Source organism: Pseudomassariella vexata (assembly GCF_002105095.1).
Source record: "Pseudomassariella vexata strain CBS 129021 chromosome Unknown BCR38scaffold_29, whole genome shotgun sequence".
Lineage (NCBI taxonomy): Eukaryota > Fungi > Ascomycota > Sordariomycetes > Amphisphaeriales > Pseudomassariaceae > Pseudomassariella > Pseudomassariella vexata.
The window spans coordinates 82,278-108,323 of record NW_024467984.1 but is presented as its reverse complement, the minus strand read 5'-3'; the positions used below and the strand labels follow the sequence as shown (position 1 = coordinate 108,323).

The 26,046-nt window shown below is 52.0% G+C and overlaps 9 protein-coding genes and 1 non-coding gene across 10 annotated transcripts; 5 read left to right on the top strand and 5 right to left on the bottom strand.

Moving 5' to 3' along the window:
* Positions 1-898: 898 nt before the first annotated feature.
* On the bottom strand, positions 899-3,506 carry BCR38DRAFT_127408 (Cupredoxin). Its single transcript, XM_040853527.1, has 6 exons — positions 3,334-3,506; positions 2,781-3,178; positions 2,237-2,731; positions 1,953-2,179; positions 1,530-1,885; positions 899-1,462 (listed from the first exon to the last, which is right to left on the bottom strand). Exons 2-6 carry the CDS (start codon positions 3,126-3,128, stop codon positions 993-995), a joined length of 1,896 nt encoding a protein of 631 aa, XP_040709466.1. The 5' UTR covers positions 3,129-3,178; positions 3,334-3,506; the 3' UTR covers positions 899-992.
* A 1,309-nt stretch (positions 3,507-4,815) lies between these two features.
* BCR38DRAFT_415057 (iron permease FTR1/Fip1/EfeU) lies at positions 4,816-6,072 on the top strand (the record flags this gene model as incomplete). The annotated part of the gene is made up of 3 exons (XM_040858995.1): positions 4,816-5,486; positions 5,539-5,737; positions 5,794-6,072. 3 exons carry the CDS (start codon positions 4,816-4,818, stop codon positions 6,070-6,072), a joined length of 1,149 nt encoding a protein of 382 aa, XP_040709465.1.
* Positions 6,073-6,635: 563 nt separating this feature from the next.
* On the top strand, positions 6,636-8,085 carry BCR38DRAFT_357137 (uncharacterized protein; the record flags this gene model as incomplete). Its single annotated transcript, XM_040857079.1, has 2 exons — positions 6,636-7,434; positions 7,496-8,085. The coding sequence occupies 2 exons, from the start codon at positions 6,636-6,638 to the stop codon at positions 8,083-8,085; spliced, it is 1,389 nt and encodes a 462-aa protein (XP_040709464.1).
* Positions 8,086-9,412: 1,327 nt separating this feature from the next.
* Positions 9,413-10,367, top strand: BCR38DRAFT_506393 (uncharacterized protein; the record flags this gene model as incomplete). Its single annotated transcript, XM_040864940.1, has 1 exon — positions 9,413-10,367. Exon 1 carries the CDS (start codon positions 9,429-9,431, stop codon positions 10,365-10,367), a length of 939 nt encoding a protein of 312 aa, XP_040709463.1. The 5' UTR covers positions 9,413-9,428.
* Positions 10,368-13,050: 2,683 nt separating this feature from the next.
* On the bottom strand, positions 13,051-13,939 carry BCR38DRAFT_127327 (HSP20-like chaperone). The gene is made up of 2 exons (XM_040853526.1): positions 13,396-13,939; positions 13,051-13,342 (listed from the first exon to the last, which is right to left on the bottom strand). The coding sequence occupies exons 1-2, from the start codon at positions 13,808-13,810 to the stop codon at positions 13,317-13,319; spliced, it is 441 nt and encodes a 146-aa protein (XP_040709462.1). The 5' UTR covers positions 13,811-13,939; the 3' UTR covers positions 13,051-13,316.
* Positions 13,940-15,640: 1,701 nt separating this feature from the next.
* Positions 15,641-15,743, bottom strand: BCR38DRAFT_t377. Its single transcript has one exon. It is a non-coding gene; the product is annotated as a tRNA-Thr (tRNA).
* Positions 15,727-17,071, top strand: BCR38DRAFT_452795 (Snf7-domain-containing protein). Its single transcript, XM_040861547.1, has 2 exons — positions 15,727-16,141; positions 16,259-17,071. The coding sequence occupies exons 1-2, from the start codon at positions 16,094-16,096 to the stop codon at positions 16,895-16,897; spliced, it is 687 nt and encodes a 228-aa protein (XP_040709461.1). The 5' UTR covers positions 15,727-16,093; the 3' UTR covers positions 16,898-17,071.
* Positions 17,072-17,394: 323 nt separating this feature from the next.
* Positions 17,395-18,084, bottom strand: BCR38DRAFT_415052 (GPI-GlcNAc transferase complex, PIG-H component-domain-containing protein; the record flags this gene model as incomplete). The annotated part of the gene is made up of 1 exon (XM_040858994.1): positions 17,395-18,084. One exon carries the CDS (start codon positions 18,082-18,084, stop codon positions 17,395-17,397), a length of 690 nt encoding a protein of 229 aa, XP_040709460.1.
* Positions 18,085-19,212: 1,128 nt separating this feature from the next.
* Positions 19,213-19,975, top strand: BCR38DRAFT_127269 (uncharacterized protein). The gene has a single exon (XM_040853525.1). The coding sequence runs from the start codon at positions 19,390-19,392 to the stop codon at positions 19,786-19,788; it is 399 nt and encodes a 132-aa protein (XP_040709459.1). The 5' UTR covers positions 19,213-19,389; the 3' UTR covers positions 19,789-19,975.
* Positions 19,976-20,161: 186 nt separating this feature from the next.
* BCR38DRAFT_357144 (uncharacterized protein) lies at positions 20,162-25,324 on the bottom strand (the record flags this gene model as incomplete). Its single annotated transcript, XM_040857080.1, has 6 exons — positions 20,162-23,030; positions 23,095-24,351; positions 24,410-24,721; positions 24,780-24,906; positions 24,965-25,219; positions 25,273-25,324. The coding sequence occupies 6 exons, from the start codon at positions 25,322-25,324 to the stop codon at positions 20,162-20,164; spliced, it is 4,872 nt and encodes a 1,623-aa protein (XP_040709458.1).
* Between the last annotated feature and the right edge of the window lie 722 nt (positions 25,325-26,046).

Here is a 26,046-nt window from a genome sequence, read left to right as displayed (position 1 = left end):
ACTGCAAGTTCCATGCTCATGAGCATCCCCCTGGGACCAAACTCAAGAATACCAAGAAAACGTACGACGCTTATTAGTCGCCCATCCCGAATCATTCTGTTGAGTAAAACATATTGGGTTGTCGGGTGGCAATAATACCAAATAATTTGACTGCTGGGGAAATTGACCAGTGAGCGGGAGACGGTCGCGATCGTGGGCTATTATGGGCCGTACTCCTTATTTGAGTATATTGAGTACGTTCTCAGGGGCTTGTATCCAACTCTCTCGGTATCAGGAGATCATACATGACTAGTGAGTATGTGAATATGCTATACTCCCGTCAGTAATCTTCGCCTACATCTTCGTGAGGTGATCTACATGTCTCTGGCATATGAGGTAATCGGTTTAAACCAACCCTGGGTCTCTACAACTTTGTCGTTTGATTGCGGTGAGACTTGCCCAACCTGAGTTTCAGACCCTTTCCACAAAGATGAAAACTGGTCTTTGCCAGATGAGCATGTCGGTGCATGAGTCTTACGGGAACACTTCGTGGAACAAAGGCATTGTCCCCTCTTGTTCGGGGGGATCATGCAGCCTCCCATCATCCCGGAAATTACCTAGAGAAGCAGTCACGGATTCTCGTACAAGAATTTGGGGGAGGGAGGGAGAGAGAAAGATCAGTCGCCTGACATTAGAAATCTTCGGCAAGGCGTTCCGTATTGTCGTCCCAAAGTAGGGGGTAAAGAAATTGGTCTCATGATCGGCGCACGCATATCTAGGCCCTATTCGATCTCGCGTTGTCGATGATAAGAAAAGGCTCAGCATGACTTACTTGGTTGAGCATGCCGCTTTTATGGGTGCAATTATGTAAGGTGACGCAACAGCTACCAGCTCGCTTGTTTATGAGTTGACAGGGAAGGACTTGTATCTAGTCTTGGATACGGTACTTGAATTTGCATATCGCTCGTCATGACTGTATTTTTGTGACGCTAATACGACCACCACGAGGAAGCTCAAGCCCTGGCACCTCTATTACCATCACCCGAACTGCTCGCCATCACAAATTCCCTAGCCGTGGACGGCCCCGCGCCTATGTCTCCGACACTAGAATCAACGACGTCGGCCTCTGCAACCCTTTTCTCCACCCCCGCATGCGCAGCGGGATCAGGAGCAAGACCATACCACGCGACCACGGCAATCCCCAAAATGCCCGATAAACAACTAAAAGCCAGTGCCACTTTCCCCCGGGTGGTGAAGCCATCGGGCAGCGGATCTGGCGCGCGGTTCTCGCCGGATAGGTCGAGCAGGTTGTGCGTATTGGCCGCTGCGTTACCTACTGTCGGGACGTTGCCAGCGACACAGACTTCATAGTGGTCCTTGGGGATGGTGAGGGTATTTTGCAAGTCCAGGGGCGATTCGACGAAGGTCGCGATTAAGCCAGACGCGACGTGCCATTCGATGTGGCAGTGAAAAAGCCATATGCCTGCGAGTTTTAACTGTTGTCAGCATGTCCTGGTTGGCTTACTTCTAGGGTGGGGAGACTATCATACCAGGGTTGTCGGCTCGAAACCGCAAAACAACATTGCCGCTGGGGTATAGCACGAACGTGTCACGGCGCATGGGAACAGAAGGAAAATCGGCTTCGGTGACGTTGGAATCCTCGAAGGTGCCCGCATCTTCCGCAGACCGGTACACGGCCTGGAAATTCCTACCGTGCAAATGGAATGGATGGCGACCGGTGTCCAAGTTATTCACGATTAGCTGGACAATTTGGCCTTTCTCGAGGACGAAAGTATTGGTATAACCGCCGTAGACTGCAGGGTTGGTGGCCAGCTTACCCGTGCTGAGGGCCGTGTACAGCGTCGGGACCTTTGGGGCTCTGTAGGTAATATTATTGAAGAATGCACTAGAGAGGCCAGTTAGCACACTGGACTCATCAATAAAACTATTCGATCAGAGCGGATTCGACGAACTAGTTTGCCCCGTCTCCAAGATTGTCCATGATCACATTAAGCTCTACCGTTTTGTCAGGCTCTCCCAGGAGGGTCTGATTGTCCCATGGGACAAGGGTCATGTCGTCGAAAGTATTACCATCCAGATCGTCCACAAAAGCGGGATGAGGAAGCGGCTTCCCATCATCATAAACAAGCCAGCCCGTGACGTTGTAGTTCAGGTCGTCTGGGAGGACATCAAATAGAGTCTGCGTGTCGTTATTAGAACAATGTCGGACGAAAGAGTGAGCTGTCTGTGGACTCACCGTGTCCATACTCCCGACGAAGGCATAGTTCGCAGTTGTCTCATTCCTGGTAGTCAGCAAGAAGCTACAGCGTTGTGCAGCTGAAAGATAGATCATCTCAGCCTCGGCAGGCTGGGTGTACACGCCGTCCACTTCGACGATGGTCATATTGTGGCCTTCGAACCACACGTATTGGCTAGCAAAAGCACCCATGTTGATCATTCTGAACAGGTAAGTTTTTCCCGGCTCGACTTTGACCTTCAGATTCTGCGTCTCGTTGAAGAGTGCATTCTGGGGAACCGGCTCGGCGCCAGTGGGGTTGCCTTTACTGATGAAGCCAGGGAGAAGGTCGGTCATGAGGTCATGGTACCAATCGGATAGCGTGAGAACCAACTCTTCGTCGTATTGTCCGAGGAATGGAGAGTCGGGGTCATGGATTATCAGTGGTCCCCGCAACCCATCGGGGTATTGGCCATGTGTGTGGGAGTGGTACCAATAGGTGCCTGGCTGATCAATCTTGCCGGTGTTAGTATCATAAAACAGAGTCTACCTGAGTGATACATACTGTGAAGTTGTAAGTAAAGCTCGAGCCTGGTGGGATGGCACACTGAGAGACCTGCTCAGGACCATCCATATGAGCCGTGCCATTCATGTAGAGGCCATGGAAGTGGAGAGACGTCGATTCGTTGCCGAGAAGATTTTGAACGTTCACTACGACGTTGTCTCCTACGTTGGCAGTGATTTGAGGAATGGGCCATTTCCCGTTGATACCAATCACAGGCCGGTCAAAATCACCGTCCGGATTTGCTGTGACCCATGTCACGTTGAAGTCGTACGTGACAGTGGCCGCTTCAGCGAAACTAAAGAGGACGAGTTCCCAGACAGACAGGAGGCCTGGGACGGAGGACTTCATCTTTTCAATGCCGTACGAAGACTAATGTTCGCGAGAAGACAAAGAGATTGCTTCATCGCATGGTCAGCGAGTGTCCAGAACAAGGCAAAGATATCAAGCCCAGGAGAAATGCTTGAGCTTCATAACGCACTTGCCCGAGTAACCTGATTTCGGAACGCGCCGTGGAATCCAAACGCGGCAATAGGAAGTGGTGGCGACAACTTACTCGACTAGAACCAGTGCCTTGACGCGGAGCTTAACAAGTTATCTTATCAAGTGTCTCGTCGTGTAGGGGCGGCACAGGAGCTTCACTTATCTGCTGTGACCTAGTGTTGAACCAGTTCACCGACCTAATGAGCCTGGCCTCCTTTCTGCGTCGCTTGCCTTGAGGTGTGGAAGACGAAATTGCGCAAGACGTCGGAGACAAGCGATTATCTCGACGTTCGTCGAGTTTGTTAGCCGACTCATGTAAAGTCTAGATCGAACAGACCAGCAGACGGTGCAATCTGTCGCTGGGCGATAAATATAGCGCAATGGAAAAGCTAGCAACAGGATGGTCACTCGAGCGAGTTGTTTGGTTCCCATAAAATGCCGAACAAAGGTTCGACCTCCATTTCAGCCTTTCAGATATCTAGTCTACCACATCGGTCGCAGCGGAATTCGCCTGGGGTGGGAAATGCAACGGTGAAGTCGAACATCATTAACCGGACAAATCGCATCTGTATCCTTAGCTCTGAGCCGAAGACACGCACATAGCTTGGCTGAATCCACAGTCGCCTTCCTGAACCGTGCGACTTGGATGGTTTGATCGCCCAAATCTCTAAAATATTCCAGGTAGATGACCGCAAGTTCATATCGTGGCCGAGATCACACTTCAAGCGCCGGACTTCAAAGCTTGAGCACAGAGCTTGAGCACAGAGCTTGAGCATATATGACCCTAGCGAATAGAGTTCATCCCTGCTGAAGATCGCATCCGCATTTGCTCTAGATGTCTCCGCTCATAGGGTGGATAGGGTGGGAGTCAAGGTAGGAAACCCCTGCCAGTCTTTTGAGCGAGCTAGGCTTGCCAAGTGAAAGCTTATTTGCGACAGCGACAAGAAGAAACTTTGATACTACCACACGAGAATATAGGCACATTCTAGAACTCATGGCCGGCATCATCCAGTAGCACCGTTTTCCCGCTAAATGCCGCAGCTTCTGTGCTGGGACGCCACGTCCAATCTGGCAACCAGGATTCTCTGGGCGACTCCTGCTCGATAAGGTATCCGCCGTCATGGTATCAGTCTCGTGTGATCAAGCCGCCATAAGCCATCAGTACTGAAGCTTATCTTTTCCTTTTGAACGATTCTTAGCTACCGTTCAACCGATTGGTAAACATCTCAGCCGGAGAAAGGCCTCACCTGATCATCCCAAACAACCACCCATCTGTGTGGAACGACATTCAGCGCCCCGCTGGATCGGTTATATCGCGAGTAGACGCTGAGCCGTCATCGGATCCTCCAGTCTGCCAATTCCGACTTCAACTGACGTGATAATCAACCCGCCTTGGGATATCGCACCGTTTTCTCTTTTATCTGATTTTGATCGTATTGGTCAGCCGCTGATCTGAAACTTCTTTTATGCTGCGAACCATCTGCCCACTTTCAAGCAGACCATCCCACCAGACTTTTTCCTCCCTGAATCTAGGACTCCTACGTGATACGTGAAGATGCCAAATGTTTTTGCCGTTCCAGTGTTCTTGATCGTATTTCGCGAGACGCTCGAGACGGTCATCATTGTCTCCGTCTTGCTGGCTTTCCTCAAACAAACCCTCGGTGGACCGGATCATGATGCGGTAGTCTACAAGAAGCTGGTGAAGCAGGTGAGAATTCAAAGAAAACAGAACACAACTCAATCGCTCACGGTCCCCGTACTAATCATCCGTGTGTTGCAGGTCTGGCTGGGGGTTGGGTTAGGCCTCCTCATCTGTGTCATCGTGGCTGGAGGCTTGATCGGTGCATTCTACACCCTCGGAAAGAACGCGTGGGAATCCAGCGAGTACAATTACGAAGGCGCATTTGCCCTGGTTGCTGCCGTCATCATCACCGTTGTCGGCGCAGGGCTTCTTCGTATCGGCAAGATGCAGGAGAAGTGGCGGGTCAAGCTCGCAACAGCCTTTGAGGGCCCCGTCCAAACCGGGGGGGCCAGGGGCGGGGCGTTCAAGCGGTTCGCCGAGAAGTACGCAATGTTCTATTTGCCTTTCATCACCGTACTCCGCGAGGGGATAGAAGCGATTGTGTTCCTTGCGGGCGTTACCTTCTCGGCTCCGGCCACGGCTGTTCCCCTCCCCGTTGTTGTGGGGTTGGCTGTCGGGATAATCGTGGGATACATCCTGTACAAGTAAGTCTGCTGCCAATGTGGTTGTGTCGTAAGTTTGCTCATGAACGACTAGGGGAGGAGCTTCGGCCAAGCTGAAATACTTCCTCATCGCATCCACTTGCCTGCTGTACCTCGTCGCCGCAGGGTTGTTCTCCCGTTCAGTGTGGTACTTCGAGCAACAGAAGTGGAACAACATCATCGGTGGCGATGCAGCTGAGTTGGGAACCGGGCCAGGTTCTTACGATATCGACAAGAGCGTGTGGCATGTGAACGTACGTTCTGAATATCGACTTGACAGGTCCAAGCTCGAGACTAACGGCAATTCTAGTGCTGCAGTCCCGAATTGAATGGTGGCGAAGGTTGGGGCATCTTCAATGCCATACTCGGCTGGACCAACTCGGCGACATACGGGTCTGTCATCTCGTATAACGTCTACTGGATATTCGTCATTGCGGCCTTCTTTATTATGAGGTACAGGGAGGTGAAGGGACATTGGCCGCTCAAGAAGTCCAAGCACGAGAACTCATCTGAGCCCGTCGAAATTTCCAGTGGGGCCAGGGGCAATGGTATTGTTGAGTACACGGCAGTTGCGACCGAAAAGACCTGACAAGCCTGAAGCGGTGGTTATGGCCTCCATCAGGGCATTTTGAACGGCGGTGATGGCCGGTTCTGGTATCTTTGCATGTAAATAAACCAGCATAGAACTATTTTCACATTCTGGCCTTTCAAAGCATCTCTACGGTTACCCAATACCTTTATCCAGAAACCACTGTATATCAGCAACACCATTGATCATCATGAGTGCTGGAGGGTCGAGTGACGGCCGATTGGCGGGGTGTTCTGATTGGCCGACAGTCTAGCCGTTTCCACATTTGGCTGGAGCAGTCACCTGCACCAAGCCCAGGTGACCCGATAGAGCCGTCCCAGATTCCGTCTCAAGCCCAACCCGAAGAAGTGTGCCACTGAGACCACGATCCCGGGAAACCGCCTTTTCCGTCGTCGTTGCAGAATATTGCACCGCCTAGTTACATCGTTCGCTCGAGGCCTTTTCTCAGAATCACGACTTGAAATCTCGGAATCTCGAGCACAGGCGCCTTGCCACTTCTGGGCTGATGACTGCCTCGCACGCCTGCATTTTGAAGGTACTTCCGCACACCGGAGATAGGCCAGATGGACGATTCAGCCGGGGCATCAGAGGGCGACTCGTCGGAAGCGCTGCGTGAAGCCGATCTACCCACAGTTATTGAAATTGTATCCACCGGGGATTTGGTCTTGGACGTGACCTTTGAGAACTCCAAGGCGACGCTGAAATCCGCCCGGAAGGCAGTCCCCAGAATAGTCGTCGCCCCTGCAGCAATGACTCGCCTGGGCTTTCGTGTCGATGTGGCAACACTGAAACGGCAGTCCAAGTATTTTGAGAAGCTTTTGACCGATACTCGGTTCAGAGAGGCCAAGGCCATCACCGCGGCCCTCGCTGCCCTGTCCTTGAGGAACGTGAAGCCCGCCGTCGCAGAGTTCAAGGATCTTCCGTGGATTCAGATCACCGATGATGATGAGGCGACTCTGTACGCTCATCGCGACGCTGCCTTCGCCGATCTGCTAAGAATCCTCCACGGCAAGGCGGCAACGACATCGCCCGTCACCATGCAGTTCGTTGCCACCTTGGCAGTGCTTGCGGATCGCTTTGACTGTGCCGCTTCCATCTCCAGGTTCATGTCCTCTGGCTTGAAGTTCAAGTGGCCCATCACACAACGCAAACCACTTCCCGGCGAGGATGCAAGCATGAGTCGTAACACTGAGAATGTGCTGCGGCAGAAAATTCTTGTCGCCTGGCTTTTGAACCAGCCGGTCAAGTTCGCGGCCGCAACCCGCGAGCTGATCATGAACGGATCCTGCAAATGGACTTCCTTTCCTGAAAGCGATGGGCAGGACGAGCCAACTTGGTGGTATCTGCAAGATGGTCTTGAGGGTGAGTATCCTTCTCTGCTTGGACCCCCCCAACAGCTCGGTCCAATTGACCGTCACTTTAGAAGAGCTCCAGCACCGCCGGGAGTGTATCCTCAACACCATCGCTTCGGTGCAGCGGCATTTCCTCAAGCTGTACACATCTCGAACACGACAGTGCAAACTGGGATACGACTCAAGTGCGGCATGTGACTCTTACCAGCTCGGTGAGATGCTGAAATTTCTGACTAACAAGAACCTCATGTTTCTTGTCGATTTTTCCCCCGCCTCCCTAGACTCCATCGCGGACACGTCGCTTCTACAGATAGATCCAGTCTTGGCAACCCTGAGGCAATGTCCGAGTTACCAGATAGACAAGAACCATACCAACTGTGGTCTGAGGACGAGGATCCTCTCTATTGTGGATTTTCTGCAGGCCTTGCTCTCTGCGAACTCCATACCCATTGCCCGTATGCAGTGGAAGACCAGCAGGCACACAGCAACTTGGATACCAACCGACAACGAGAAGGACAAGGAGGGCGTCCCAAAGCTGTTTCGTTTTACCAGAGCTGTTGCCGGGGACCAGAGACTGCGGTTTGAACACGCTATTGGTGCGGATAAGTTCGCTAGGGATGTGTTTACGGCGCCGGATTGGAACTGGACTGCGGAAGAGTAGGCCTTCTCAGGGGGCTGGCTATGCGTCCAATGCCGCTTATTGGATACAATCATTGACAATGGATCTACTGTGCTCAATTATGCAGTTATACCACGACTGGCGTTATTCGAGGTCTTGGGCCACCCTTGTCGCAGCGGTGTTGGTGGTATAGCGTCGCCGTTACGTGTTTTATTCGTCCTCGCGAGTTGCGACGCCACGCTGCGGCCACACCCACTGCCGGTTCAGAGACGAGTATTCCGGTGATGCCATCAAACCCCTCCATGTAAGACTGTAGCTGGTCTTTCCGCGGCTGTGACTGCGCACAACATTCAACCTACCGATGGAATTGATGATAGCACATGAGAGAGCCCAAAGTTGCTCTACGACAACCTTCTACTTCCGAAACACTGTTATGACGGTAGGTAAATCCCAACATGAGCTACTGCGGGGCCTGTTTTGATACGTTCTGCAAGACAAGGACATCACTGGTGCCAAAGGTATGTCTCAGTCCTGTCTCTACTAGGGGGGTAGGCCAGCGAGTTTGCTCCAGGATAGGAATGGGAGGAGACTCTACGAGAGAGCGTTCCTATGAAGTCCCCCGAATCCTTAAGTTACTGGCGCATTTTCTTCAAGGCGTAGGTGTAGAAAAAATGGAAGTGGTGCGCAAGACATCATGGTAGCGGGCTTTTGAGGCAGTTGCGGGTTATAAGTCATTTACACATGGGGTATAGATGGAGTGACCCTTGGCGGCAAGTTTTAATAAATAACCAAGGTTCGTTTCTCGTCTCATGAGATTGGAGTTGTGTTGCTAAAATTATAACATGAAAGTTTGATAAGTAGGTACCACGGGTGTTTACAATGTTACGGCTGAACCCAGCCCTGGCGCTGTGATGGATCTTCTAAACTCAAATCGGTCATCGAAGATATTGAATTGCACATACTCAAACGTTGACCTGCGAGACATCATATTTCAGGGTCTGGTGAATAAGTGAATCGATGTCAGGCCGTTTCTCAGGTTATCAAACACGGGACGAGCGAAATGAGCATACCGTCCCTGGACCTTTCCTGCGGCGCCTTCCTTGGAAAGGTCTGTTTTCGAATGATTCAACGATCCTTATCAGATTGGTTCATTCACCAATACTTTGGTAACTATTCGACCGTTACTGGAAATGTCGAAGTTTGTTGTAATTGGGAGGTAATGTAGCTAGAAATTTTCTCCCATCGTGCCAGGAAATCTACAAGAAACCTATGTCGCCCACAACCAGTGAATTTATAACGTCAAACGGCAGCTGAATCCTTGAAACCAACGTGGTTTTCTCGAGACTACTTTACACGACTGTGTGGTGTTGCCCCCCTCAGCAACCATGTCGCCCGTGAACACCACCCGCAGCATAGAAACTGGCTTCCCCCAGTTCCCTCGCCTCCCCCAAGAAATCCAAGACATGGTATGGGCCTTCGCCAACGAGTCCTACATCCAAAACCTCTACTTCCACCCGAAGCACCAGCCTTTCTGGTCTAAAAGTCGTATCGTCCGCCTCATCAAAAATACTTTCTCCTGCAACCGAAGCCCACAAGAAGAAATGATCCATCACGTCTCCCACGCCTGCTCCGCCTCGCACGCCCAAGCTGCACGCCACTGCCTGTTCTCCGTCACGGACCCCCGTGTTGACCCTCAACTCCTGCAAAGTCCCCACTTCCGCCAGTTCTGTGGCGAGATCCGCGAAGTCATCATGAACGCGCGGGAGATCATGGCGTACGAGGATGCGTATCAGGGCGTCATCGATACTATGAGGGATCGATCCCTGTTCCCGCAGTTAAGGAGAGTGCATCTGGGCGAGACAGTGCGGTACTGGGACAGTGGGGACATGTTCCAGTCGCGGCTGGACGAATGTGGAGGAGAGGAGGATTATGGACCGTATCTTATAGGCTGGAAGGATTTCACTAGGTTGATTAACTCCAAGGCAAATGATTCGAGGTATTTCAAGTTGAAGCTCCGGGAAATGAGGGATGGGATTGCCGGGGACTTGGGGTGGTTGCAGTATAAGTGGTTGGAGGGATCGTACCAGGGTGCGGTTTTGCAGGATGAGGAGGATGAGGACGATTCCCAGAGGAGGAGGGAAGAGCAACAACATATACTGGAAACCATGCCTAAGTTCGTCGAGGATATTTTCTATCTTCCGACTCCTCCGACACAGCCTGTTAACACAAGTTGCTTCGGGAAGATAGCTCAAGTTGGTAAACAGGTGTGGGATAAGACCTTGGCAATGTACACCAACTATCTAGAATATGGGAGCTTTTACTGACTTTCATATGCCGTATTTGTTCTCGTGAGCTATGAGGTATCTGATACGCTCCGTTAGCGTGGGCAGTTTGTCCTTACAATTGAAATACTCCTTCGCCGTCACTATAATAACATGGAACCAGTAAATTGTGTTTCCTAGTAGTTATCACTGCGTCTAAAAGCTAGAGAGGGGCCTTAAACTGCAGTATTTTAATTAGGTAATCAATAATTCTAGTGTTCTGACATTAGAAGGGACTAATAAAAAAACTCGAAAGTTCACTTTGTAAGTTAGAGTTGTCTTGGAATATCGGGACGGAGAAGGGCAGCCGAATGGAGCCTTTCCCTACACTTCGCGAAACTCACCACGGCGATATGCAGTAGCTAGATGACCAAAAATCAACCACAGGAACATAACAAATGTTGGAGTGACCAGATACCATGCTCCTCCGCTGTTCAGTATGTCATGTGTCAAGTATGTTGATCGTTGTGGTAATGAAGAAGCAACGATGCTTCGCAAAAACCATTGACACTCCACAACTAACCACATTTTGCTGCCATACGATGATGCATGTTATACTTGTTATAATATACCATGCCGTGACCTCGTTCAACTTTAGTATTATAGTTACACTGCTTCTACCGAAGCGATTTCGTTAACGCCTCACAAACAATACAACCTAATTTCAATCAGACACAGGGGGATATTCTGGAGTGCAACCTGATGAACAAGAACTGCTACTAGAGCTTGCTCTATCAATACAGGTATTGGAATGGGTATGCACCGGGAAAGAAAGTAAACACTAAAATGTCTCTGGCCTCTCGGAGGTCTATCCGAAGTACACCAGGATCCCCCTTATCAGCGCAAACTTGAGGCTACTGTCGCTACGTAGATTCTTGGCACATAGCAAGCTTGAGCCTAACAGGATGTTCTTTCCCCAACTTTCGAGAGTCTTCATGATCAATATCGTAAAAAGCACTCCTAGTCCAGGTGATGAAAGTAACGACGTTCGTAATTTCCAAGCTCGACAAAATCAAGTTCAGATTAACTCCATTCTGTTCCAGACGCCCTACTCCTGACCTGTCTTCACCCTGTCCCCAACCCCTGTATTACAACCGGATAAGTCTCTCCCAAACATCTGGGGAAACTAATCCATCATACGATCTCATCACGAACCCCCAAACCCAGCAGCTCCCCTCCCACAACCCCCGCCACTCCCATTCCCCACCCTAGGCGTCGTGTACGGCTCATCACCCGGCCAAGCAGTAATGGAAGCCCCGTTCCTCGCCGCCTTGGCCGCGTCGTACGCCGTGTACATCTGGCCGCCGCTGCCTGCTTGAGTTTGGTACTGTTGGCTGTTGCCCCTCGAGGTTGAGCTGGTAAGGCGGCGGGGCGAGGGTGTTGCGTGAGGCATGATCTCGGCGATCCTAGCCCGTACTTGGTGCCGTGTGTACTGTCGAAGTAACTGTGAGGTCTTGTTTTGGGCCGTCTATATAAATACAGATGTTTTCTTTTCTTTTGTAGTTTTCGGGCAGGCAGTTAGTTGCCTCGAAGGGTGCGGAGTCTTATTACTGAGATGTCTGGATAAAAGCGAGTGGAAATGACAAGCGAGCCGGGCCAATTCGGCTTAACTGTTTTGATATCTTTTCGGAGGAGAATAGTATCGAGCTTTCTGTCTGCGGTGACAGGACTCGAAGAAGAAGAAGAAGAAGCAGCAGCAACGCGATCCACACAACGTCGCAATGCCTGGCACCAGAGGTATGAGTCGTTTGGGGAGGAGCAGAGCAGTCAAAGCCAGGAGAGCCCGCACCCAAAGCAGGCAGGCATAAATACCTCATATCCTTGGTGTACGTAAATTACGCGTGAGACGAGCGATATCACAAAATAGAGTTGACACATGTATATGTCGTCCTCCGCGTGTGTGCATAGGTAGTACCCGTGCCGCAACCACTCACTCGGGTCCATCCTACATGCTTCATTGGCAGTGTCGGTAAAATTGTCCGAAGGGACATGTTTGTTTTCTTCTTATTGATGAGCGAGAGCCATCACCTCCTCCCGTGGTTCGGCCACACCAAGGCAAGTGTACCGGCCACTGGCATATTGACAAGCTTGACATCGGTCAATTTGGGCAAGTAGCCGCGGTGGCGTCGGAGGCTTGCCTTGAAAGGAAGCGAGGATGCGGTAAAGAACGCAGAGGTATACGAGAAGTCAAGCAGCTTGACGTAAGGGTAAATAAGTCAAAGTTGAGATCAAACCTGACGGGGTGTGACCACATATGAAAGCATTCTCAGCGGCAACCGACACGTCACACCAATATGACGACTCAGATTCGGATGGTGGAAACGAAGACAGATTCGTCAGACATTCTGAGACAGTGGCTTGATGTGACAACTTTGTCGAGACCAGAACAAATGTACGCAGTAGCGCGATTGAGGAGTTCATCAGAAACGTGACGTAACATGCACCAAAGGTTGAATTGATTACCTAACGAGTCTCAACTGGAGTCCATCTGTGGCTCCTAACTTGCCAGCATCTCGCCAGCGATCCGAAACCATCAACGTACGTTGACTCCGTGAGGAAATGGTTGCCTTTTGCCACTTATTCTCTAGAGACGCCAAAGTAAATCATCTGCTCGGGAACTGACATGACATGAGGTAACCTCGTGAGTGGTAGATGAGTGCGGGTGGTGGATTCCGCTGACGAATCGGTATTTCGACGGGGTTTGTTTAGGCCGCGGCGGGCGTCTTGCTGTCCTTCGCATCAGTCGCATCAGCCGCATTATCACCCTCGAGAGCAGGCATGTCGTCATCGTCCTCCTCTTCCTCCTCATCATCGCCGCCCATCGGTGCAGCGCCACCAAGCTTGGAGAAGTCAATGCCTCCGAAGTCGCCGCCACCTAGAATCAGCATCGTCAGTATTGTTCCCAAAACATCAACAACTAGATGTCCTAGAGTTGGACCTGAAGGGTGCACTTCAAGTATCCATACCTGGCATGCCTCCTAGATATTGATGTTAGTTGTGACGTCTGTGATTTGTGAGACCATTTACGTACCCATACCACCAAATTGGGACATGTCCTCCTCGGGAACCTCGTTCTGTTCGTCCTCGTCGACCCACTTGTCGAAGTCGGTCTTAAGGAACTGCAGTTTTTTGGCTTCCTTCAACAGGCGGGGCCAGTACTCCTCCTTGAGGTCCTGCTTGCGCAGTCTCATCTCGACGTTGCGTGAGGTGTGGTTGATCTTGGAGTGATCGGGGTCGATCTTGTCGTAGAAGGACAGCTCCAGGTGGTAGGAGCGCTTCAGCGAGTCGGAGCGGCCCTCGAAGGTGAGGCCCTCGGGCTTGAGGTCCAGCTTGATGTTGGACGCGGGAACATCGGGAACGCTGATGGTCAGATAGACGAAGTTCTTCTCGGGGTCCGACTTGGACGAGCGTTGGGCCCAAAGGACTATTCGCAGCAGATCGAGCATCAGCCGTAGTACAAACCAAAGCAGCAGTCGCAGTTGCCTGCGCAGCAGGGCTCAGCACGGTAGCATGACGGCAACCAAGCAGAATACTGGTGCCGCATAGCTAGCCAGCTGATCGCAAAATAAAGCTTACTCACCTTCGGGAGTCAACATATCTGTCGACATTGTAAAGTTTGTGTTGGTGGGGGAGTGTAAAGTGGAGGGTTGAAAAAGCAGTGACGCGGGAAGTGGTGCGTAGACGCTGTGTGCTTGGGTCTGAGGTCTGGCTCTTCGCCAACGGAGTGAATTTGAACGAAACGAAGTTGTCCAAAATTCAATTATTTTGGAGGTGAGGTTGAAGATGAGAGAGGTCGGTCTTTTTTTTCTTGGTTATGCTGAGGCTGCAGAATTCTGAAATCAGGCACAGCAGCGCATACAAAAGGCGCCAAAAATGTCCGCGACTACATCACCCCTCACAAACGAACCTTCTAGCAGAAGTGGCAGGGCCAACCAAGATCCAAGGCTGAACGGCAACAACCCCATCGGCTTCTGGATGCCTGCCCGACTTGGCTTAGCTCCGTAGATATGATCTCTTTTCCAGACTGCTAAGCGGTCATGATTTCGATCAAACGCGTTAGCCTTCGCACTGTGGTCTTCGCATTGAATTCAATTGAATGTTGCTGAAATATAGAGAATATGCAAGTACCCCAGTGTGCTCCTGTCTCATGTTTTGCATCTCCATGGCCGTGGCAGTGGTGCTTCATCTCATCTTGCAGTTGACACCGCCACCTGGAGGCCTTGATACTCGTTTAGACCCTTTGAGCCCAGGCACCATGCAACGTCCAAGCTGCGTGCTTGCCTGTAGTCACGATCCGAATAAAGTATGGAAGATGTGGGCAAGGAGGTGATAGAACAAAAGGCGCGCCAATGGTACGATAATATGGGATGTCTAAATACTCAGCGTGTTAGACCTTATATATTTAAAAGCCTTAGCTAAGTCTGCCGCTCGTTTTGTCGACTAGTTGAAAGGTCTTCCAGGTTGAGGTCGTTGGTTTTCGCCGCGCCGTTTGCTTAGCCATTCAGGTTAGGACAAAAATCTGATCTCACACCACTGAGAGTGGCCTTGATGCTTGCATGTGGTGGAATGCGATAAATGCTGTCTACGTTGTGCCGCAGCGGAAATGGCTAATCCAGCCAGAGGAGTTGAAGACGAATTGCCAAATCGCAAAGAGACAGACGCAATTCTCGACCGACATATAGAAATATAAAAATAATATTAAATACGCCGTAGGTGTTAACCCTCGGTACCTCTACAAGTACTCCCTTAAGGGGCTATAGATGATATAGCGGGCCCTTAAGCCGCGTCGGGCGGTTATACAGGTAAACTTGTAGCCAAACGACTACTAAACCTCCTGTCCCTCCCTAAGTCTGTGCTACAACCCCTGCCTAAACTACCGATAAGCGTGGTAATGTGGCACTTAAATTCATCCTCAGGGGTGGGATGCTGCTGATGTGCAGAAGATGCTCGACTATTTTTTGTCGCGACAAGTCATAGTATCTGCTAATTGGGGTTCTCGTCGAGCGTATACATCTCAACCATACGCTCAAGTGGATAGACCGTAACGTGGTCTAGACGCTCGCAAGAATCGCGGCGAGAGGGGGTCCGATAAGGGGTCGGATTAACGATTCGAATTCTGGACCGGCTGTCGAGTTATATTCCGCCGACGTAGTGCTTGACGGTCGACTGGCTAGGATGCTCGTAATCCTAAAATGCACCAATCTCCCTATTATCGCTAGGTAGGCGAAGTCAACAAGGTGGGCAGCGCGCCGTAAGGGTTGACTAAACCCCTTGTGTGTCAGCTGCGGGATTCGAACCCGCGACTCGTCACCGACCCAAGTGGGCGAGGCTCAAATCGGGACTTATCTACCAGCGAAGTGACCAACTACACCAGCCGACTATAGAAATATAATAAATAGTTGACCTTGTCTAGCCGCCTAAGTTGTGGGGTAGCTGCCCATCAACTAACTACACTGGAGCCTTGCCCAAGCAGCTCTCCACCTGATTGCGCTTGGACGTCTCCGTGTGGGCTGCACATGTCATCATCAGTGCAGCCGCCTTAACAGCCCAGACGCCAAACGCCTTTCCGAGATCCGCATCAAACGTCAGACGGTAGATCCATTCATGATTTCCAGGTACCCGCGAAAGAGCCGCCTTTCCAACGAGCCCCAGATTCCCAAGCGCCACCGACCTTCGCCATAGGAAAGGCCGTTGTCCACTTTGAAATCTAGCATCCATAGTCGTTCAAGATGGAGAGCCTCAAGGCGCTCTTCGTCAAGCCCGATCCCAATGCCCAGGTATGCGCCGCCACGCCCTGACCGGAGAGATGCTGCTGCTTCTGTTGCCGCTGCCTTCCTCCTCCTCCTCGTCTTGTTGAGTCCAATTCGCTCATTGCCCACCTACTCTCTTACCAGTTACGAAAATGCAACGCGCTGATCCGGTCCAACATCCGGAAACTCGACCGCGACATCAACCAAGTGAAGCAAGTGGAGATGAAGACGAAGAACCTGATCGTAGCGGCCGACAAGCGCGCACAGAAGAACCCGAACCAGCAGAAGCAGGCGGCGCGAGAGGCGCGCGATTTCGCCAAGGAGCTGATCCGCGCGCGCAAGACGTCGTCGAGGCTCGTCACCTCCAAAGCCCAGCTCAACAGCGTCCAGATGCAGGTCAACGAGGCATTTGCCGTGCGCAAGATTGAGGGTAGCATTCGGGCAAGCGTCGGCATAATGAAGGACGTCAACACGTTGATCCGGCTGCCAGAGCTGGCGGGGACGATGCGCGAGCTAAGCGTCGAACTCATGAAGGCGGGTGTCATCGAGGAGATGGTTGGGGAGAGCTTGCCTGAGGAGGAAATGTTTGAGGACGAGGAGATGGAGGCTGAAGGGGAGGTCGAAAAGGTGCTGGGCGAGATATTGAAGGGGCGTATGGAGAAGACGGGGCCAATGCCCAGCGCGCCCGTGGCACAGGAGCCGGTGGCTGCGGAAGAGGAGGAAGAAGACCAGGAGGCGATGATGGATCAGATGAGGAACAGGCTAGAGGCTTTAAGGAGTTAGAATGCGTTCATATCAGTTGGCTGGCCTGGCGTTCAGGGTAGGTTTTTATAACATGGCGGTGATTCTTCCTCGACACCGACCGCTACGAGATATGGGAATTGCATAGCTCGGTTTGATTTTGACGAAGAATACCTTCGTCAAATCTCTTCAAACTAGGAATAAATTCTGGCTACATGTCCCTTCTGATCATGCTATGAAATCCAATACGACAGTGTGTATGTTCGCTCTGAGCTCTCGCAGAAAGCTCCCTGAAGAGCCTGGAGATTCAGACTTTACAGCGGCCTGCTCCCGCCTTCTGCTATCATGTTTTCGTCAGAGCCCATTGATCATCAGATTACGGAGACTGTCAAAGGACTTGCCCAGCAGCTTTCGTGATCATCCAGACCGACTCCGAATAGTCTATTCCCTCCCCTTTAAGGCAACACATATTGATAGCGTAGTTTGACGACCTCGTAGCGTGCCGCTAGTAATTTCCATTTACTTCACCATCTAACCCATCACTCCTCCCTCTCATACCCCTTCCCCTCCCTCAAACACCCCCTTACCCCCCTCCAAACCTCCTCCACCACCTTTCGTCTCGGCAACAACTTCGGAAATACCACCACGACCTCCGCGTCATCCTCCACCACCACAACCAAGTAATACCTAACTTCGAACCCCAAAAACGCCTCGTTCACCAACACATCCAATATCTTCTCGGTGGGGATAAATCGCGTGACCGGGCTCCCCAGCACCGTATTCGCCGACGAGCTCGTCTGGATCCCCAGGCCCCTGAGTACTAGCAGGCTTTCCTCGGTGTATATGCGCAGCAGGATAAAATATAGGCCCGCGGCTGTGGCGGGGAGTAGGATCCATAATGGTGTTGCGTCTGCAAGACGGATAGAAAGCTGTGCGGGGGTGGTGGTGAGGAAGATGAAGATGGTTTTCTGGATGAAGCCGTCGGAGAAGAAAAGGGGCGGTGGGGAGAAGTGGTCGGAGGAAGGGAACGGTCTCGAGTAAGACGAGAGGAGCCATTTGGAGTAGAGGAGCAGGAGGATGGTCAGGCCGAAGAGGACGCGGATTCCATTCAATGCAAGGAGAATGACACGTCGGGGGAGATTGAGGGGGAGTGGGAGGGTCGAGAGGGTGAACTCAGCGGCTGTGGGCGAGGGGCGCCGGGTATGGAGGTAGGGGGATGTGGTAAGCATTGTGTATGGATGGTTGTCGATGTCGGTCTTGATTAGAGTGAGTCGGTCTCCTGGAGGCACCAGGCTCACCGACAGTGCAATACTTGGTAGTTGTCCACTAACCCCCTAGTAACTCGACACTGACAGTAATGTGATTTGGAGAATTGATCTCTACAAGATTAGAGGCGCATCGAGAGCTGTCCCACTGATCTTATGGGTAATATGAAAATATTCAAACTAGCGATATGCTGGCACAAGGAGGGCGCGGACTTGGCCAACCTCGCTGTCGCGTCAACCAAAGAGTTGATGAGGCAAATCGCGATTTATACACCTACGAGCCGGCTGATAATGTTCAACCTGAAGCTTCACCTGTGGCGTCGCGGATCCGCGAATCACTTAATTGCAACCTCTTCCCTGCAATATCCTTATCTTATCATTCAACCCCACTTACATTCACCCCATAGCCGTTCTACTTGAACCCTAATATTGCGGTATATTTCCGACTGTGATGGTCAAATTGGTTAGAAGGCACTTGTAATGCTTTACCGACTAGAATCCAATTCCGTCAGATCCCCCGACGCGGCGCCCAGTGCGAATACCGCGGTGGTCCCCTATCCACTCGGGTAACCAGTGATGATTAGAGGGACCCTAGGAAATGGAGAGTATGCTTCAGGGAGGTTTCACTCTGCAGAGTATCTCCCCCGTCGCATGGCGTGTTGGATTACGCTTCGCTCGGGGACTTGGACTAGGTGGTTGAGATGGAGATGTCAACTCCACTATTTTGCTATTTTTGCAGTTTTTTCCAAATGAACTTCTTTCTTCCTTCATATTAATTAAGTAACTAATTTATGTTAAAAACACGGAGTGTTTTTTTTTTTCAAAAAAAAATCTTTAAACCTCGATCTGCAGTCGTTTCGAATTCCAAACCTCTAATGTCTTGAGTATAGTCAGATTACACGAACAAGTCAGCATACACAGTGCGGTGTGTGTGGACTTCTACTTTTTTTGGATGATGCAGCAGAGCATAATCTGAACCATGCAGCTCTGTCACATCGATGCTAACAACCTCAATTCTCCTCATACATACATGCGCTTGGGCAGTTCACACACAAACGGTTGTTCCATAGTACTCCAAGTAACAATTCAACTACCTGACTTTATTTGATCCATCGAATACACGTACTGGGGATCCATTCATTGACAAGGCTGACACAAAGAACTCTCATATTTCCGAATAGCAGTAGCTAAAGACTATAACACAACTACTACGATGCCGTGAGGCAGCATTTGTAAAGGTAGAGAGACCAAAAAAGAAAATTCCCCAGCATGAGATTCTTTTGGTCGAGACCTCGTTTCCAGCTCTCATCTTTTTTCTTTTTGGCTCTCTCCACCATGTCTCCGCATTGTTCTGCATTCTGTACAAACCGTCGCCCCAAGCCGTATCAGCCCTTTCCTTCCCCACTGAGCCGAGCCGCGTGGCTTGTCGTCCTGTTGTGTGGGAACAAGGTAAAGAAAGATGAAAATAATCCGAGTAACCCCCATCATTTGTTATTGTCCTTCATTTCCATTATGCGGCCCATCCACATCCATTCCAGATGCCTCTCTTATATGCCCCGAAAATGTCCAGCAGTTTGTCGTGATATCATGAAGAGTATGTCTGGAGAGGAAAAAAAACCAAAAAAAAACCGTGGTTTTCCTGAGAAAAATGAATTTGAAACGAGCTGAGCTGAAAAATGTATCTTGTTTCTGCTCCCAGTGCTGTGAATCTTTGGGTCAAGCAGGGTTGCTGAAGAGTACAAGGCGTCTAAGTAAGAAGTGAACAACAATCGGCCGTTATCTGAGAGAAATGCGAAGTGGTGAAAATGCCAGTCTGCCAAAAGAGTCAAAAGCGGCAGAAGGTGTATAGCGGACTTTGAAGTCGAGAGAAATGGTATCAAGTGTGGAATGAAACGCCGGCGCCATGCAGAGAATCAAATAAAGGTGTTGTGTGGGTGTGAAGGGTAAGTTTTAAGAATGATGGGACGTTGTAAACCACGAGCGTTTTTGGGGTAATTGCATTTGAAAAGGAGAGGGACGGCGGGTGGGGGTGTGGCTGAGCTCAAATCATCTCGCTCTTGATTAGGCCAGTTCCATAGCCCTGCTGTTGCTGTTGCTGGTATGCTGCGCGGACTTCACGAGGGTGTCGCTCCGTTTGCTGCTGGCCGTTGTTCATGGAAACCGGAGGTCCGTTGTAGCTGACTGGTGACAGCACGCTCTCGTAAGGCGATGTGGTTTCGGGGGATTTGGTTCGAGATCCAAGAACTGAGCTGTTGCGACCGCGGCTGCCAGATCGCATGCGCTCGGCGGCTCGACTCATTCGACCAGCGATGCTGTTATCCTTCTCATTCTTCTCCGTGACGCTGCGACCTCGGGCATGGCTACTACGTGAGCCAGGAGGGTTTGGAGCGGCAATGATTGGCACGGTGGAATCGACCAGTGGAGCAGCGGTAGGGTAGTAGTTGTCGTCTTCGTCCATGACGATCTCTATGGTACCCTGACCGCCAGCGACGTTTGATCTCACGCCAGGAAAAGGTGCAGGGGGCGGCGGCGGCGGACTAGCCAGGTGCTGTAGTTCCCTCAGGACCGGCGGGGGAGGCGGAGGAGGTGGCGGTGGGATCTGGTGGTCCCTCGATGCTCTTCTCGAGTGTCTCCCACCATCAATGATCAGCGAGCCCTGGGTGTGGGCCTCAGGACTGCTCAGCTTCCTCGAAACGGAACCTCTCCGCGTAGGGGTGTTGGCAGTCTGAAAACCTGGGTGGCTACCGAGATTCGTTGGCACCCGAGGCTCCTCGGGGGGCGCAGACATGCACCGAGGAGGTGGACGAGAAGGTGGTGAGTAGACAGTCGCCGGAAGCAGGGTTAGTAAGCTTGGAACCTCCTGTTCTTGCTCCTTCACCGGCGATCTATCAGCAGGCTTGTTGGGTGATGCAGGGCCAGACGACGACGGCGACCGCTTGGTATACGCTGAAGGGATATGTGGGACTGCAGGCTGGCCCCTGGTGAGGTCTGTGTCGAATTGAAGCCTCATGGCCTTGGGGGTTGCTGGAAGGCCTATGACTGGCTTGTTGCCGCTTCGCATATACGACGAGGTCTTGGTGAAGTCGGCAGTCTGGCTTCGCTGCGGAGGCTCCTGGGCAGGTACAAACGTTGTCTTGGGAAGCTCGAAGGCTGTGGGGGGACGAGAGCTTATGGGAGACAGGACATCAGGATGCGGAATGGACGGAGCTGATGGGCGGCGGGCCAGAGACTTGCGACGTTCCTCAAGCTCACGAGCAGCCTGTTCCTTCTTCAGTTGTCTGTCGGTCAGAATCTGCTTCAAGTCCCCAGCGCGTGCGGGCTCCGACGGTGTCTGAGACATTTGCCGCACAGGAGCTTCGGGATCAAGTTCTAGCTCCCCTGGGGCCTTGTTCTGTCTGTGTCGACTCTCGGATCGGTCGCGGCGCTTCTTGGCGACAGCAGGAGACGCAGGCTCCCTGAGACCACGGCTCTTGTTGTGGCGCACCCTGAAAGACTCCTGAGCCTCCAAAGCGGCCTTGAGGTCCTCATCATCATCGGACCCGTAGAAGTGACGGGTAGCCGACATGGGCACCGGCGACGAAGGAGATCGACCTCGGCTCTTGCTTCTGGTGCGGATTTCCAAGACGGGTCTTCCCTCGCGGCGGTTGCGGCTGGATGCACGGCTGGATATCTGCGAAGCGTGTCTGATCTGGCTGGCTTTACGAATCGTCGAGGGCTCCACCATGTCGAGATGCATGGGTACAACAGAGTCGTCGCTCAGTTTGATGTCGGCAACCTTGGGAGTGCTTAGATTGATGAGATCTTCGGGGGACATGGGCACTGGTGAAGTTGGGGAACGCTTCGCCGGTTTGGGTGTCCACTGCCTCGCAACCGAGCGACCCCTGTCGGAAGCAGTCTCGCTGATGTTGTCCTTATGCGACCGGCTATTGTCGCGGCTGCGAGTGTGATGCTTGTCTGTACGATGACGGCTCCTCTCGCGACTTCGGCCCTTCTTGGCATAGTTTTGGGCCGAGTCTAGGCTGTGTATATAATCGTCGAGCGTCCTACCGGCCGTGTGGCTTCGTTGGCTGCGTCCTCCTACGCTCGAAGTGGACGTGACGGAACTGGCCGTGACGGAACTGGCGATGGAGCCCGGTCCGCGGCGTTTGGGCCAGTGAAAGCGAGCAGCCGACGTGACAGACTGCTCAGGCGACGTAATATCAGCAGACGCCATTTGGGCATCGAGGGAACGAAGCTTCAGGTCGATACCGTCCGGCACACGATCCCGAGCGCCGTTGCGGCTGGTGCGGCCTTGCGTCATCAGCACAGCAAAGGACTCCGGCGACGGCGACGGAGGCGGAGGGTCCCTCTTGCGGTGGTTTTCTCTCATCATCATGGGACTTGCAGTGGCCGCTCTTGCGAGTAACAAGCCCGCATTGTACTGCTCCTCCGCAGACGACTTGCGCGAGTGACCTCGCGGTGCCCGGCGTGGTTCCGCCGGTTGCACCACCGGCATTATTTCACCACGCACCTCACCAATCGAAGGCAGACGGTTCCGGCCAGTAAAGCCGCCGCCTGGTCTAGCCGACGCAGGCGTGTTCAACGCGCTCCGAGATGAGGGTTTGAGGAACGCAGTCGTTGGATCACCGACAGCTGACTCGGCAATAGGGGTAACACCCGCCGCAATCGGCGTCTGCCCATCATCACCAGCAGCGAAGAATTTGGACTTCTGAGAATGGTCGCCAAAAGACGTGATGAGTTTCAATGCCGAAGACTTTGCAATGCTTCGTTGAGGTCCGCGATTGAGACCAGGCGGAGACAATGGCGGGCTCAAGATCTCAGGGATGCTTGCATTCAGGCTCTGGAATGTAACTTGGGCAGCCGAAGGAGACGCCCAGGGTTCACTTGACTCTGCTCCGGTGCAGGCAAAACTGTTCTCCTTGTTAGTCGCTTCTACTACGGCACACACATTGTAGTGGCTTCAATATGACTTACCATCTAATTGCCAATTGCTGTTGGCCGTGCTGGATGGCGAATTCTCCCCACTTCTTAATGACTTGGCGTTGACGTTCCCACACTGAGGGGAAGAACAGACAAAGCAAGATCAAGGCTTCCATGTATCGTTTGTGCGAGACGTAGATCTCGATGGCATCATTGTGGTCTCCCATGCCAATCATGATGGTCGCTGCATGGTGTACATCGCCGCTCTCCAAAAGGCGTTGCACATAAGCCCGCCCAAGCTTGTGCTGAGAAGCCTGACCGCCGATCCCGCTCAAAGCCAGCAACATCCAGTCTGACGATGTCATATTCTCCGACGAAGCTTCCATGACATCCGACTCAATATCCCCCAGCCACTTTGCCAAGAGAATACGACTGGGAGAACCAGTGGGATGGCGCGACATCTCATCCCGTACGAGGTCCCCAATTTCCTTGTTCCACCCGAAGATAATGCTGAGCATCTGCCGTCGTAGGTCATCGTTGGTCAGACGGGTCTGATCGACCAGGGGTACTCGCTTATAGGGTATATCATGCAGACGGCTTCGGGTGAATTTGAACAAGTCTTGGACCTTGTTGTCCTCTGGGCTCCGCGGAACTTCATTCCTTAGCCGGGAAGGACGGCGTCGTGAAGCCCGCGAGGAAGAGGTTATTGACGCAGAGCTGACGCTGCTGATTGAGTATGCATCCTTGTCACCATAAGGCGGCAACGCAGACGACCGCAGGGAAGACCCAGCAGATATGTAAGTGTTCTCAGTCATGCCACGTGAGATGACTGAAGGTTGGTAGCGTCCATGTGTGCCCGAGTCGGCAGTAGATCTCGACACGGTCGATGATCTTGTAGACGCAGGGCTTGCCGTCAAGTACCTATCTTGATCGACTGAATCTCCAACCGACGAGCCTGAGCCCCGAGCAATCCTGGCCAATGGCGACATGTGGTCATCATCGCTCTCGGACACCTCAGAGTTGATTGGGACGGACACAGAGTCGGAGTCGGCGGCAATGACAACGATACCTTGCTCGGATTGTTCTTCGATAGACACTGGAGGAGACGGTGGCAATAGGTTGGCAGGGTGCTGCACGTTCGCCACCATCATGGAAGGGGTGTTAAGATCGAATTGCTGCACCGTGTTGTTGGCACCGAGGGTAAACAAGGTGGCGCCGGGCCCGTAGACGGCGAGGCCTCTCACATGATCGAGGGTCGGTATGCTGTCATATGTGACGTGCTTTGTGCGGACATCCCAGGAGAGGGTCTCACTGTGGCAAGTCATCAGCCACTATATCTTTGTGTTAGGCGCGCGCGTATAGGACTCACTTTTCCGAGTACTGAATGATGCGGCCATTCTTCGACCAGCCCATCCAGTTGGGACCATTCTCATATTTTTCTGTCCGCTTTAGTATCCTTACCACCTTTGCGGGATCGTTGCTGTTTGAGGATTTTGCCACACTCCAAACCCGAAGATCACCGTCGTTGGTCTGCACTGCCAGCATATCTGCTTTCTGGCGTGCCGATGAAGCGTGCCAGGCCAAATTGACGATTGGCGATGGTGATCTTGAGGTGCTCAAATTGTGCAGAATGGTAAATCTTGGTTGAAGAGTTGCAATTAATAGAGATCCATTTTGATAACTAAGAAGTTGTTAGCAGGGACGCCGATCAGACTGGTGTTCAGTCCTCAACGACTCACCCGATGGCGAATGTTCTGCAGTCTGCCGCGGGAGCAAGTGCCGTGACAGTGATCTGGTCTATCGTTCTGGCAGAAATATGCTCCGAAGTTGTTGGTTCAAATAGAATAATGTTTCCTTGGGAATTGCCTGAGTTGACGTTAGTTCTCGAACCTCCCACGTGTGGCCAGGGGCCAAACAAACTTACCAAAGGCAACATTTCCATTTTTCATCCAGGCTGCACAAGTCAAGTTCTCGTAGGAGGCAAAGCGAGCCACTTCGTCGCCTGTCAACAAGTCCCAAACGATCGCGGTCATATCCACATCATAGCTCACAACCAAGCGCCCTGCTCCAATGTCGCTTTGTGTATCAACCGCCAGCAACTGTATCTCGGCGGCATGCCGCGAAAAGCGCCTTTCTATCGTTAGACTATCATGGTGTGCGACAACAACCGAATTGCCCTCTGCATTTTGGTCAATTTCGCAACATTCCAAAAGGGGCATGGCTTGTACATACGTCCGTATAATAGCATGGAAGCCGTAGCTGAACAGGGTTCGAAGTATCTCATGAGCGAAGTCGAGGATGTAAAGTCTCTAGGCTCCGCCACCACCTTTCCTGTTCTCGTCGATGACTTCCCAGTTGACTTTCCGGCAGAACTGACTGATTTGTTGCGATGGCGAGGCATCGCCGGGTGACTCGTGGACGACATCGGAACGGTAATGCCCTGAACGAACGAGTAAGCATATTGAGCCGTCATGCACACCAGCGAAAGGCATTGGACCCGTGAGGTTCCCGAAACAGTCTTATAGATCCGAGGGCACCGTGGTACGAGGGCCGCAACTAACCTCGGCGAGCGAGTGTCTCCTCGAAATACGTCTTCCAAGTGACCTGGACAAGCGGGGACGCTACACAATTCGGGTCCCGTACATCACACGCAACACTTGGCTGTCCGTTCCCGGACGACTCTTCCTCCCCCCAGACTCAGTGTACCAGAGTTACCCGGTCCAATGCGTAAACGCGGGAAGGGTGAGTGAGCTGCAACTGTTGTCAGGTTCCACGATAGAGTGCTGCTTCGGTGCGCGGAGTCGACGGGTTTACTGATGTCTTGCTTCTGCGTATACAAGTTGCTCTGGAAGAGAATTAGAATGTTGGGGCAGAGACAGAAGACGGGGGCAATAGAGTAGGTCGCACAAGGGTCTGACTGTCGGTTATCGCCTCGTGGGAGCTGGTGCATTAGTGGTGGTGACACTATATTTGAATCAGAATTGGTTTGCGGGCGCTTGTGTCGCA

Bases quoted from the DNA above. Each gene is read 5' to 3' on its own strand.
- BCR38DRAFT_127408 (XM_040853527.1), bottom strand. From the start codon at position 3,128: ATGAAGTCCTCCGTCCCAGGCCTCCTGTCTGTCTGGGAACTCGTCCTC. The intron at 2,732-2,780 runs GTATGTATCACT...AACACCGGCAAG, and splicing joins GCTTTACTTACAACTTCACA to ATTGATCAGCCAGGCACCTA. The intron at 1,886-1,952 runs GTTCGTCGAATC...TGGCCTCTCTAG, and splicing joins CTTGGAGACGGGGCAAACTA to TGCATTCTTCAATAATATTA.
- BCR38DRAFT_127327 (XM_040853526.1), bottom strand. From the start codon at position 13,810: ATGCTCGATCTGCTGCGAATAGTCCTTTGGGCCCAACGCTCGTCCAAG. The intron at 13,343-13,395 runs GTACGTAAATGG...ATCAATATCTAG, and splicing joins GTCCCAATTTGGTGGTATGG to GAGGCATGCCAGGTATGGAT.
- BCR38DRAFT_452795 (XM_040861547.1), top strand. From the start codon at position 16,094: ATGGAGAGCCTCAAGGCGCTCTTCGTCAAGCCCGATCCCAATGCCCAG. The intron at 16,142-16,258 runs GTATGCGCCGCC...CTCTCTTACCAG, and splicing joins AGCCCGATCCCAATGCCCAG to TTACGAAAATGCAACGCGCT.
- BCR38DRAFT_127269 (XM_040853525.1), top strand. From the start codon at position 19,390: ATGAGATTCTTTTGGTCGAGACCTCGTTTCCAGCTCTCATCTTTTTTC.